Source organism: Magallana gigas, chromosome 8 (assembly GCF_963853765.1).
Source record: "Magallana gigas chromosome 8, xbMagGiga1.1, whole genome shotgun sequence".
Lineage (NCBI taxonomy): Eukaryota > Metazoa > Mollusca > Bivalvia > Ostreida > Ostreidae > Magallana > Magallana gigas.
In genome coordinates this window covers 17104745-17119594 of record NC_088860.1, presented here as the reverse complement: position 1 = coordinate 17119594, position 14850 = coordinate 17104745, and the positions used below count along the sequence as shown (strand labels likewise).

The 14850-nt window shown below is 32.5% G+C and overlaps 1 protein-coding gene across 3 annotated transcripts in view; it reads left to right on the top strand.

Moving 5' to 3' along the window:
- The window catches only part of LOC105321734 (uncharacterized), a 124748-nt gene extending 110213 nt beyond the window's left edge, over nucleotides 1-14535 (top strand). For all 3 annotated transcript variants that reach the window (XM_066069435.1, XM_066069434.1, XM_066069436.1), the window contains 2 exons: nucleotides 11111-11223; nucleotides 11318-14535. In XM_066069435.1, the coding sequence (XP_065925507.1) occupies nucleotides 11111-11223; nucleotides 11318-11596 (392 nt within the window). In that variant the 3' untranslated portion in view covers nucleotides 11597-14535. The remainder of the gene's footprint in view (nucleotides 1-11110; nucleotides 11224-11317) is intronic.
- Nucleotides 14536-14850: the final 315 nt, after the last annotated feature.

Sequence of the window (14850 nt, the reverse complement as noted above, 5' to 3'; positions counted from 1 at the left end):
CATAAAATTCTTCAGCAAATTTACTACTGATATCATCACTTTACTTGCCTCAGACTTTCTCTTAAACATGATAACCGACCTCGGAAAATGAAGTATGTTAATTTACGTCGAGATCGAGAGTCGCCATTTTTAAATGTAAACAAACTTGCACCACTTTAATTGACAGGGCTGGGGATGGTGTTTAAAAGAATATCAGAGGCAAGTGAAGTGAAAATATCTGTAGTAAAATGTCCGAGGAATTTTTGGGGATTAAATATTTGTACAGAATATGATCGTAAATGAGATTAATCAGTCAAAACCTAGCGCATTTTTTTTGCGCGCCGTAAATTGCAGTTTTTTACTATGGGAGGCACTGTAGCTCCCAGGTCGTCCATCCGAATTTTTTCAGACCGGGAGCTACAGTCCTGCAGCTATATATAGAGTTAATCTTTCAAAAATCTTCTTCTCAAAAACCATTTGGCCAGAAAAGCTGATACTTGTGTGGAAGCATCCTCGGATAGTGTAGATTCAAGTTTGTTCAAGTCATGGTCCCTGAGGGTAAGGGGGCCACAATAGGGGGTCAAAGTTTTTCATCGGAGTATATAGAGTTAACCTTTCAAAATTTATATCTCAAAAACCATAAGGCCAAATAAGCTGCTACTTGTGTGAAAGCATCCGCAGATGGTGTAGATTTAAGTTTGTTCAAATCATGGTCCCTGGGGGTAAGTTGGGGCCACAATCGGGGGTGAAATTTTTACATAGGACTATAAAGAGAAATTTTAGTTTTTAATCTTCTACACAGATCAAGACTGGCCAGAAAAGCAGTTACTTGTGTCAAGTATCATCAGGTAGCAAAATCATACTTTATTTAGGAGTAAGATGGAGCCACATGGGGTGGAGGGTCCAATTTTACCAAAGAAAACAGTTTAAATTCACCAAAGTTCAAATGTTATAATATATGGCTTAACTTATATGCAAGCATTTTGACATATTTTTGATTCTTAAAAATTGTTTGGACTTTGGCCTCTGGACAATTTTTGGGTTAACACAAGTTAACAGTTAAAGTTGCAGGTTTATATCCCAGTTGATTTTGATCTTTTTGAGACCTGTAATGCTCAATATGTGAAATGATTATAGTGTGACAAAAAGGGATAAATGATAAACAGAATATCCTGGGAAAAAATTGAATTTTTGATATACAGGATCTGTGAGACTACATTGTCCATATTTTTTTGGTATATTATTCCGTAAAGCTGACTTTATAATGTCTATTGTTGTTCAGGTGAGCAATGAGGCCCATGGGCCTCTTGTTGGAGCTGGTGCCCTCTAGTTATTACTGGTTCTAACTACACCAGACTTGCAATGGTGAGTCTGAGCAAAAAGGTTTTTGATGCTGGATGAAGTTTAGGTTTTAGAGCTGGTTAAAGTTTTAAGAGCAGCTAAGTGTCCTTTGATAGACGAATTAGTTATTATTGGTTTAGTCCCTATCAAATTTGAATAGATGATGCATATTGTGATTCCGATGCACTCCACAGGCAAGGATGCTGAATCAGAGCCTTAGGTTGGGGGAGGTTTTTTTAGCTCACCGAGCTGAAAGCTCAAGTGAGCTATTTTAATCACATTTTGTCTGTCGTCCGTCCGTCTGTCCGTCTGTCTGTAAACTTTTCACATTTTCAACATCTTCTCAAGAACCACTGGGCCAATTTTAACCAAACTTGGCACAAAGCATCCTTAGCCTAAGGGGATACAAAGTTGTGAAAATTAAGGACCACGCCCTTTTGTAAAGGGAGATCATTGGGAATTTTGAAAATTTTCGAGAAATTTTCAAAAATCTTCTTCTCATGAGCCATAAGACCAGGAAAGCTGAAAGCATCCTCAGGTAGTGTAGATTCAAAATTGTGAAATTTATGACCACCAGGGGTAGGGTGGGGCCACAATGGGGGGTCGAAGTTTTACATAGGAATAAAGAGTAAATCTTTAAAAATCTTCTTCTCAGAAACTAATCAGCCAGGAAAGCTGAAACTTGTGTGAAAGCATCCTAAGGTAGTGTAGATTCAAAGTTGTAAAAATCATGACCCCTGGGGGTAGGGTGGGGCCACAATGGGGGGTCGAAATTTAACATATGAATATATAGAGTAAATCTTTAAAAATCTTCTTTTCAGAAACTAATCAGCCAGATGATTCTTTATAATTGTTAAGACTTTGGCTCCAGGACAATTCTTTGGCTTCACAAGAAGGTTCAGGGTTTGATGTAGGTTTATATTCCATATATAAACTATTGTTACGGATCGTTTTGAGAACTGCAATACTCAACATATGATATGACTATAAAATCATCCTGTTAGAAAAGGGACTAATGATTATAAAGATATGAATATCCAGGGGAAAAATGGATTTTATTTATACAGGATCTACATGTATTATTTTACATTGTCCAGATAGTTTGTATTATGACTCCATTAAGCTGATTTTATCATACCTATTGTTCCTCAGGTGAGCGATGTGGCCCATGGGCCTCTTGATTTTGGAACAGGTCACATGTTTAATAGATTATAGTACTATTTTTAACTAGCATAGTTGGTTTAACATAAATGAATCGCAGAGGAAGCTTCAGTTTTAGAGCCTGATCTCCATTATCAAGGATGCTAAAAAAAACTTCTACTTCACTCTTACTTGCTAGATAGATGTATTTGTTGTTAAATGATATAACATGATTCCTAAGATAAAAAGTATTGTATAATATGTATTATTATATTATTGTATTACACATCACAATATTATTTATTTCAATATTATTTTGCAAAAACTTATATAAATTAGTTTGATTTATATTAGATATCATTAGTATTATTACTATTATTATTATTTGTTGATTTAGTTTACTTATATGGTTTATTGTATCAATTTTTTTGTAAAATATGATATATCATATGATATTGTTATATATAAAATTGTATATTTTGATATGATATTGTATTGTATAATATATTATTGTATCATATGATAATTTTATATATAATATTGAATCATATGATTAAACATTGTATGATATGATATCATATTGTATAATAATAATATGATATTGTATTATATATCATTGTATCACATGATATTGTATCATATAATATTGATATATATAAAATTGTATCATATTATACGATGTTGTATAGTATACATATAATATTGCATTATACATGTATGATATATTAGTCAATATTCAAAGGGCAACTACTCTAATTTTAAAGAATTTCAAAGGGCAACTACTCCAGTGACGGCCATATTGCCTTATAATTATTTTAACTGAACTAAAGACTCGTAATAAAATGGTCCGCTCATACCCAAATCTCTGTGGTCCATTCGTACCCAAACATTTGATTACGACTTTAGGGTTTGACACTAACGGTAGACCGGTGGCCCGAGTCCACAGAAAATTGGAAAGGTCTACCAACTGTTTAGAACCAGGTGGACGGTCGGTCCAGTAAAATTGTCAACTCTTATGTAATGCATTTTTAAAGGTATGAGTACATTAAATTAATCAAATTTTACAAATAAGATAACCTTTTTAATTTAAAAAAAAAAGAATTCTTTGCTGTTGTTGACAATTATTTATTTTAGGTAACTATATTTTAAAATAAAGTCTTGAATTGTCAATATCATTATTAACTTATTAAAATAAATGAAGTATCCCGGATTTAATTCGCAAACTTCTTTCTATATATTTTTCTGTTAAGACAAATGTTATCTTCCTACAGAAAATTGTGAACTTATTGTAAATATTAATGTGATATGCTTTGCTAGTGACAACGATCATGTAGGAAAATGAAATAAATTCAGTAAAGTAGAAGTAGATATGCATGTACATGTTCAAATTTATTGCATTTAATTAGCGTGAATAGCATTGATATAGCATGGAAATAAATTTATTAACATTATTGAAGGTCCACCAGAATTTGAGAAGGTCAACCTAAAAATTCTTGATCAGCTAGTGGACCTGGGGTCCACCAAGGAAAAAAGTGTCAAACCCTGGACTTCACTAGTCAACTCGTGTCCGCGATAAATATTTTGATATTATAATAATAATAATGATAATATAATAATAGCTCAAGTAAGCTATTCTGATCGCAGTTTGTCCGTCGTCCGTCCGTCCGTCCGTCTGTAAACTTTTTACATTTTGAACTTCTTCTCTAAAACCGCTTGGCCAATTTCAACCAAATTTGGCACAAAGCATCCTTATAGTAAGGCGAATATAAATTGCAGAAATCAAGGACCGATCCTTATTCAAAGCAGAAAAAACCTCAAAACCGTAGAAAAAGGGGGTGCATTTTTAAAAAACTTGTTCTCACGAACTACTGAGTCAAATTCAACGTAGTTTAGCATAAATCATTTTTATGGGAAGGAAAATATAAATTGTAAGGGCTTATTCTGTTTCAAATTTGAGTCATTTACGAAAATAAGACAGAGAGAATGGGGGTCAATCAGGTGAATTTCGGGTTCGGTATTCCATATCTCAAAAACTCTTTGAAGCGGCCATTTTGAACGTATGAGAAATGGGTCAATCTGACAAAGATGAATTTGGTTGTTGTGGAACAGTTTGCGTGCGAAAGGAATATTTGAAACATGCAAGATACATTAATGCCGATTTTGTGAAGTAAATTGAGATTAAATATTCCAATGCATTTACATTTTCACCTTTGACGTTGGTTTTAGCTTGTTCTGATTTTCGTTTCGTTTTCATGAATTACGGTTTGTAACTGGGGAAAACTATCGCCTGTATTTTATGATTTTTACGAATCAATCAAATATAGACAACGGAAAATAAGACAGCTGACTGTTACTTGCGGAAAATAAGATACATTAACAGGTACGGTACTTTAACAACTAAAATACAAATTCTAATGGTAATACGGTATGGTCTTTGCGTAATAGTTGATTACTGCAATGTGTTTTAGGCCTGTTGGCAGTATTTTCTCTAGTCTATTCAGTCTAAACGGAGATTAATTTTGCTGATGGAAATACGAAGTGTGTGTACATGTAACAGAAACATAAATAATTGTTAGCTCACCTAAGGTGAAATATACAGAGAAATATCTTTAAAAATATTCTTCTCAAAAATCAATTGGCCAGAAAAGCTGTAACTTGTGTGGAAGCATCCTTAGGTAGTGTTCTGGGGCCGCAATAGGGGTCGAAAATTTTACATAGGAATACATAGAGAAAAATCTTCTCAACAAAAACCAGTAGGCCAGAAAAGCTTTAACTTGTTTGGAAGCATCCTCAGGTAGTGTAGATTCAAATTTGTTCAAACCATGATCCCGGGGGTAGGGTGCGGCTACAGGTGATGGGTCTAATTTTACATAGGAATACATAGCGAAATATCTTTAAAAATATTTCTTCTCAAATACCAATTGACCAGAAAAGCTGTAACTTGTGTGGAAGCATCCTCGGGTAGTGTTGATTCATTCTAGATTGTTCATACCATGATTTCAAGGGGTAGAGTAGGGCCACCATGGGGGTCAAATTATGTTGGTGTGTAATTCGGTACGATCTCTACGTAATGGTTGATTAATGCAACATGTTCTATTAAGATGCTCAGCAATTTCAAACGAAACGGAGATTATTCTCGCTGCTAGAAATATATAACTAAAGAATACCGGTATATATGATGAAAAATAATTAAATTGAGTTTTTTTCTTTGTTTTAGTGCAGTTTTCTCTTGTTTTAATTGTTTACAAATTCCTATAATTTTACTAACCTGAGAGTCAAGCTTCAAGTTATAAGCAAGATGCAGTGCTTTTCGCACAATGCTACTATATGTTTGTACACAAAGCTGAGGACATGCTTTAGTTTGTTTATATTTTAAATGCAGCTATGCTGAATATGAAATACCAAGTTTAAAAATCTTAAGTTGAATGTAATAAACTCATATGAACAAAAACATGACTCAAACCTAGCTTTGTATCTTGATTATAATTCTACAATTGACGCTGAAATTTTGGTTGATCAATAGAAATGTCTTGCTAAAAGGATGATATGCTGTAACTACTTTCTGGTGCCCCTTTTTAAACGATGAATTGCATGAAATGTACACAAATTTTTGATAGTTTTTCAAACACGTCTTTTAAACAGTTTCCATAGTCCTTACACATTTTTATTATGAGGATAGAAGCAATATCGTTGTTCTAAAAACAATTTTCAACGGTTAATCATCCTTGTTTGTAGACACTTCTTGTTTTTTTTAATAAAGATGAAAATAGTGGATGGGCCTTGGTACAATAGAGCAACATGCCTGCCAATACATTGACTTGGATTATAGCTCTTTAACATATGTGACAACATTTTTTCAGTTAAGTTTATTCATCAGTCAAGTGAGTAAGGATATGAAACGTCATACAAACCGAATTTATGCCTGGTAAACGACAATCATTTAAAATGGAGAAGGCCAATTAAATTTTTTAATGTTTTTAATTTGAGGAATTGAGCGCATTCATATTGGCGCATTGAGGTACACTTTTCTTCTTTCACATATAGGATTTTAAAAAATGAAATACAATAACTAGTAAGTAGCGGAGGGAGAAAATGTACCTTTATGGTCTCGTGTATTTTTGAATTGATCGTTTTATTGGAAAGGAGGAGGGGGGGGGGGCTAAAATAAAGGGAACTAGAAACTAACCGTGAACACCAACTGAAAATTTATTTATTTACTATATAGCATATTGCATATGATCCTTTTTTCTGTAAAAATGGTATTCCATTAAGGTAAATATGTCAGAGATTAAAGTTATGCAAAAATAAGTGTAAAAATCGGATATTCATTTTTAGCTCACCTGAGCTGAAAGCTCAAGTGAGCTTTTCTGATCACATTTTGTCTGTCGTCCGTCTGTCTGTTTGTCTGTCCGTAAACTTTTCCCATTTTCAACATCTTCTCAAAAACTACTGAGCCAATTTCAACCAAACATGGCACAAATCATCCTTGGGCAAAGGGGATTCAAAGTGATGGAAATTAAGGGTCACACCCTTTTCAAGGGGAGATAATTAGAAATTAATGAAAATTTTGAGAAATTTTCAAAAATCTTCTTCTCAAGAACCATTAAGCCAGGAAAACTGAAACTTGTGTGGAAACATCCTCAGGTAGTGTAAATTCAAAGTTGTGAAAATCATGACCCCCGGGAATAGGGTGGGGCTACATTGGGGGTCAAAGTTTAACATATTAATATATAGAGTAAATCAATAAATAATTTCTTCTCAAAAACTAATCAACCAGGAAAGCTTAAACTTGTATGGAAGTATCCTTAGGTAGTGTGAAATCAAAGTTGTGAAAATCATGATACCCGTGGGTAGGTTGGGGCTTCTATGGGGAGGGGGGGGGGGGTCGAAGGTTTAAATAGTAATATTTAGAGTAAATCTTTAAAAATCTTCTTCTCAAAAACTAATCAGCCAGGAAAGCTGAAACTTCTGTAGAAGCATCCTCAGGTAGTCTAGATTCAATGTTGTGAAAATCATGACCCCTGTGGGTAATGTGGGGCCACAATGGAGGGTCGGAGTTTTACAAAGGAATATATAGAGTAAATCTTTAAAAATCTTCTTCTCAGAAACTAATCAGCCAGGAAAGCTGAAACTTTTGTGGAAGCATACTCAAGTAGTGTATATTCAAAGTTGTGAAAATCATGACCCCCGGGGGTAGGATATGGACACAATTGGGGGTCAAACTTTTACATAGGGATATATAGAGTAAATCTTTATAAATTCTTCTTCTCAGAACCTAATCAGCCAGGAAAGTTGAAACTTGCGTGAAAGCATCCTCAGGTAGTGTAAATTCAAAGTTTTGAAAATCATGACCCAAAGGGGTAGGGTGGGGCCACAATTAGGGGTCGAAATTTAACATAGGAATATAAAGAGAAAATCTTTAAAATTCTACTTCTCAGAAACTAATCAGCCAGGAAAGCTGAAACTTGTGTGGAAGCATCCTCAAGTAATGTATATTCACTGTTGTGAAAATCATGACTCCTGGGGGTAATGTGGGGCCACAATGGAGGGTCGGAGTTTTACATAGGAATATATAGAGTAAATCTTTATAAATTTTCTTCTCAGAAACTAATCAGCCAGGAAAGCTGAAACTTCTGTAGAAGCATCCTCAGGTAGCCTATATTCAATGTTGTGAAAATCATGACCCCTGTGGGTAATGTGGGCCCACAATTGAGGGTCGGAGTTTTACATAGGAATATATAGAGTAAATCTTTAAAAATCTTCTTCTCAGAAACTAATAAGCCAGGAAAGCTGAAACTTGTGTGGAAGCATTCTCAAGTAGTGTATATTCAAAGTTGTGAAAATCATGACCCCCGGGGGTAGGATATGGACACAACTGGGGGTCAAACTTTTACATAGGGATATATAGAGTAAATCTTTATAAATTTTCTTCTCAGAAACTAATCAGCCAGGAAAGTTGAAACTTGTGTGGAAGCATCCTCTGGTAGTGTAGATTCACAGTTGTGAAAATCATGATCCTTGGGGGTAGGATGGGGCACAAAGATGTCTCTTATTTACATAGGAATATCAAGAGAAAATCTTAAAAATCTTCTTCTCAAAAACTAATCAGCCAGGAAAGCTGAAACTTGTTTACAAGCAAGCATCCACAGGTAGTCTAGATTCAATGTTGTGAAATTCATAATCCCTGGGGGTAATGTGGGGCCACAATGGAGGGTCGGAGTTTTACATAGGAATATATAGAGTAAATCTTTAAAAATCTTCTTCTTAGAAACTTTTAAGAAACTAATAAGCCAGGAAAGCTGAAACCTGTGTGGAAGCATCCTCAAGTAGTATATATTTAAAGATGTGAAAATAATGACATCCCAGGGAGTAGGGTTTGGGCCACAATGGGGGGGGGGGGTGTCAAAGTTTTACTTAGGAATATGTGAAGTAAATCTTTAAAATTCTTCTTCTCAGAACCTAATCAGCCAAATGATTCTTTTTAGTGGTTACGAATTTGGCCCCAGGACAATTTTTCGGCGTCACAAAAAGGTTCAGAGTTTGATATAGGTTTATATCCCATATATAAACAATTGTTAAGGATCTTTTTGAGAAATGCAATACACAACATGTGATATGACTATAAAATCATCCTGTTAGAAAAGGGACTAATGATTATAAACATAAGAATATCCAGGGGGAATGGATTTTATTTATACAGGATCTACATGTATTATCGTACATTTTCCAGATAGTTTGTATTACGACTCCATTAAGCTGGTTTTATCATACCTATTATTCCACAGGTAAGTGATGTGGTAATGGGCCTCTTGTTGGTTTATCTACCGAAGGGCCATATGACACAATATCCTTTGAACGCCCATATAAAGCCAGTGTTGCAATGTGGCCCACTGGGCCTCTTGTTTTAAGAATGTGATGATGATATGTTTATAAACAGTGATATTTGGATTGTAAATATAAAAAATGAGCTGATTAGTTTAGGTTTAATTATAATTACTACTAATAATTTCGAAATTATGAGATATCGAATGGAGAATTTTGGATATCTCCAAACAAAGTTTAATGCCATCTCCTTTCAGTTCGCCAAAAAGTTTCCTTTATCAACATTTGATAGACCATTTCTGTTTAAATGCAATCTTTATCTTAATAGACAGTTTAATTTTATTGCAAAATTGATATAAATTCCCCTCACTCTTTGAAGGCAGGCATATTTTTATATTAAACACACAGCAATACATGTACCTATGAATGAAAGTATTACTGTAATTTACTTTCCAGATTTGTAATGTTATCATATAAAAGTGCCGTTGGTACAAGTTTACTAGTGAAGTCGTAAACAAATATTTGGATAAGAATGGACCAAAGAGTTTTGGGTGCGAGTGGACCATTTGATTGCGAGCCTGTTTGGGTACAAGTCAGTTTTGGTACGAGTTGACTCATATAGAGATATATAAGGCAGTCACGTGCTATGTTTAATCCAATAAAAGTATTCACATTTCCGTCAAAGGGAAAACAAAATACATGTACATTATTGTATCACACGATGATGTATCAAATATTGTGTCATACGATATGATACAGTGTTGTATCAAATTATATAATTTGATACTATATCATACCATGTTTTATATATAATACAATATCATGCAAAAAATATCATAATTTATAAAACGATATCAGACTACATCATACAAAATAATATCATATTTTACAATATTGTGATGTAAATGTATAATGTGATGTACAGTATGATGTCTTGATACTACAATATCATATTGTATTATATAAATAGTGCCTGTTTGGGAGGGTAACAGTTGAAATTGACACCCCGAGAAAACCATTGTCAACCGACGCGAAGCGTAGGTTGACAATGGTTTTCGAGGGGTGTCAATTTCAACTGTTATCCTCCCAAACAGGCACTATTTATTTTGTTATACTGAATGTCTTTTTAAAAATTTTTAAGAAAATTTTACTGCTTTTATATAGGAATAACGTGAATTCTACAGCGAACCGTACGCGCATAATTTTCGCGCATGTAACATTTTTTAATGTTACCTGTTGCCAAGTGCGTTGCTAACGCTGAGGGTAATAGTAAATATTATTAACTGCGTCTTAACCAATCAGATTTCAGTATTTAACATGAAAGTATAACAACATTATATATCTTTCCTCCTGCCAAATTGAAAGAAAATGAATGACTTACAGCAGTCACGTGGAGACCATGTATATTTCATACATAGTTAGTAGAAAATATTACCCCCTTTGAGCATTATGGCATGTTTTGTACTCAAATTGAAACTTTTAATATTATTATAAAAGCTTGATTTCCATTCGGTTTTTTTTACTTTGATCATTAAAACAAAGTCAGTCGTTAAGATATAATCGTTACATGGTTTGTAGTTGACCTAATATTGTTTACACGTAGTCAGTAAACTCCATATGGGGGCTCGAGTTCCACTCTTGTCCCATATGGAATTTACTGACCATGTATAAATGATACAATATACATGAATATCCACGATCATTTACTATGATTTTCATATGATATGATAAAGGTGGTCTCATGAAGGTGATGCATCATAAAGACAATGCCCCTTGGTGAGCTTTGTAATCTGTGATTATATCTATGTTTACCTATGTATTGTTATAGATGACAACACAAAAAGGATGGAAGGTCACATAAGAATGCCTTGTAGTCAACCAGCAATTTCATCAAAACAGTCCAAAAAAATATGGTCAGATGGAAAAGGAGCTCGAGAAAATGTATTTTATGAATTTTCTATTTTTAAGTGGGGTTTTTTTCTTGCTTAAATAAAACCATAGAAGTTTAATAATATATTTATTATTTTCTTTTTAGATATCAGTATCTGAGAAAGTTGACAAATTAAAAATGAGTTTTGAAACTTGGTGGGCAGGTTTGAAACTTCATGCATTTCGTCGCCTTGAACAAGACTTGTTGGATATTGAAGTTGACACTATTATTATAAATTATTTATTTGCATTCAATATTTCTGCACTTAATGATAAAATTGAAAACAGTCATCAGAAGGCATTAAGTAAACAGGGTATACAGGAAGCATTTGAAGAAATAAAGGTAACTTTTGATGAATTGAAAGAAGAAAATGAAGTGTTCTGAAGTGAAATCGTTTAAAATCTGATGAACTTACTAGGTAATGAAGTCAGTGAGGTATGTAGTACATTGTACAGCCGTTCTATGATAAGTTGCACAACAGGCTGCTAAAAGGGTACCCTCATTGTACGGATAACTGACGACCTCCTACAAGTGTGCATATATTAGAGGTGTGCATATTTTAAGAATTTTAATTTCCGATTATATATGAAAAAATACCAACTTTTGAACTAAGTCATATTTTGGCAAAATATTGATATAGGGTACCCCTATTGTTCAGATAACTCCTCCTACAGTTTTCAAGATACGAAGTTGTTCTTTTGCAGATCTAGATCAATTGTACATATATCAGAGGTGTGCATATTGGTAGGATTTGGATTTCTGATAATTTATGGGGGGAAATACCAGCTTTTGAACTTAGTCCTTTTTTTGCAAAATATTGCATATAGGGTACCCTTATTGTACAGATCATTGTAAAAAAATTGCTAGGATTTTGATTTCTGATGATTTATAAAAAAAAAAAAATAATACCCTTTTGAACTTTTTTGGGCAAAATATTGCATATAGGGTACTCCATTTCACTGGATAAATTAGATAATGTTTATCAGTTTAGGGTTGACATGATTATGGATACAGTTCACATAAAAGAAAACCCCGTTTTCTGTCACATTGACCGCTTTTCATTTGTTGTACTTTTTACAGGTAACTATTCAACTTCCATAGATAATTTTTTATTTATATTTTTTACAATGATTTGTACATCATCTTTTATAAAATACACAACACTTGTGATAGGATGGATTTGTGTGTGAACAAAATAATTATACATGCATAGTCAATCATTGATGCATAAAATGATTTTTTAAAAGCTTGATCACTATATCTTTTAAAGTTTCTGATTTTGAATTGTCGTCAATGTTGTTTTAGTTTTATTACATTTTATCTCTCTCTCTCTCTCTCTCTCTCTCTCTCTCTCTCTCTCTCATTTTACAAAAACAATTATAAAAAATTAATTTTTTTAATTTGCCAAATGAACTACCGTCAATCAACAGGAAACTATTGTCTATATACATGTATAACCCAATCAATTTATATATATATATTAATTTTGTCATTGGGCAAGAATTATTGACCTAAGAACTACTTTTGTCTTATTCTGTACTTGAGCCTACAATTGTTGTGTATAAAATGGTTTACTTGTGTATTTTGAATGATTCAATAAAATTTGAATGTTGAAAGTCAAGTCACAAGCGAGATTAAGAGGCAAGAAACCATTGTTTTGTTATGTGTTATGTTAACAAAACTCGAGTCTTATAAATATTTGTTTACAAATAATATGGTAGTAAAAAGTACCATTTCTTTGACGCAATAATTTTGACAAACAAGATGAAATGATTCAATGTGTTTATGATATAAAGATAAATTTATTAACAACAAAAGACATTAGATAGAATTTTATACCAATACAACACATGAGTAAACAATAACATGACTCGATCTTTGTTTAAAACTCTGTATCTTGCTTATAACTCGATATTGACTTCCAAATTTTGACATAGCATTAAAAACATCCATAAGAACTATTCTAGACATAAAAATGAATTTGCAAAATTCAGATTGTGTCAAAGACCCTTTAACTTCATTTGTTTAGACAGTATAATTTTCAGATAAAAATAAATGGAAAATGGCCCCCTAAAACGAACATCATCATTTTACTGTAATTTTTGTTTTCTTTGTACAGATATATATGTGATGTTGTTCCATTATGTTCATTTAGATTCAAGTGCCCACTATTTAGAAATATGACATCGTAAAGATAACCTTTTCCCGACATTTTTGCATTTTTAGCATAAAAAAGCTTGTTTTCAAGCAATTTTTCTTTCAGAAAAAATAGAGCACATGCTTGAACAAACAAAATATTTTAATCAGAGATGTATTTAGACAAGACTTATAAGTGACAAAAAAATTTTCCTCGTTCAAGCATGCGCTCCATATTTACCATTCGTAAAATGATAAGAAAAATGTCAATTTTTGACTGATTTTGACTGAATTACAGAAATAACGTCACTTCTGACGTCCTATACTGTCAGTGAGTACAAATAAATAGGTGAAAAATGTAATTTATATCAACTCTTCTATAAAAAAAACATAACATTTTATTGTACCCGAAAACTTCAATAAATGACAAATTATGGGGGTCGAATTCAACTCATATCATATATAGTTCTTCCGACAGCCTCATAATATACCAAATAAAATTATTACTTTTTATCATTTTTAAACATATTGAATTTAGGAATCTGACCTTAAAACAAATTGATATCACACAAGCCTCTTTATTGTTTCCTAAAAATATCTTTTTCCCATTTATTATTTTGAGGACAAAATGTGACATAAAACTATTTTTAGTTCATGTTCTCATTTAGGAGTCTATTGTCTTTGAAAAATGGTGTTGTGGTATGAAGTAAATTTTGTCAGAATTTTTAACAATATTTTTCATCTAGGTTTTAATTTTAAGCATAATTTTTTTCTGTATTTTATATGAACTCAAGAATTTAATGTTTAGGTTTGTTTTTCGCAAGATTTGTTATTAACATTTACTGTATTAGTTTCTCTGATTCAGTTTTAATGTTATTTATCTAAATCATACATGTACATCCTGAGAAGAGTTTTGAAATTTTATGTGAATTTTGCATAATATTTTTGCAGCAACGTTTAAAAGGTCATGTTATACAAACTCATTTATTCACCGAAAGAATGACAAACATAAATGTGATATAGATGTCCATGTAAATTCTAACTTGTATAATATCTCAAAGTAACATATTGTGTTCAAATTATTAGAATATGTTGCTCATGCTGTTAATATTGCAGTTCGAAAATAGTAGATATGCTAACAATGTTATAACCAAAACGCCAGTCAATAAAGTTTTATTGATAAATTACTTTACTTTCTTATTATATATTTACTCCATAAAAATATGATATAATTTGTGTGAACCCTTTGAATTTGATACATTTTGAACAGTATCTTATGCACGTTACTTGTAATTCGTTTTAACAAAACACGCATATATGTATGTAAATGAATATTATACGAAAGTCTAAAACATTGCTATTCTTGTCTACATTTTTCATAAAATGTACATATTAACCAACCCATGCATATGATACATGTACAAAATCAATAAAAAAAAATTGACAAATTAAATTAATTCATGTTGAGATTGCTAGACCAGTCTAGATTAAACTACTTTCAG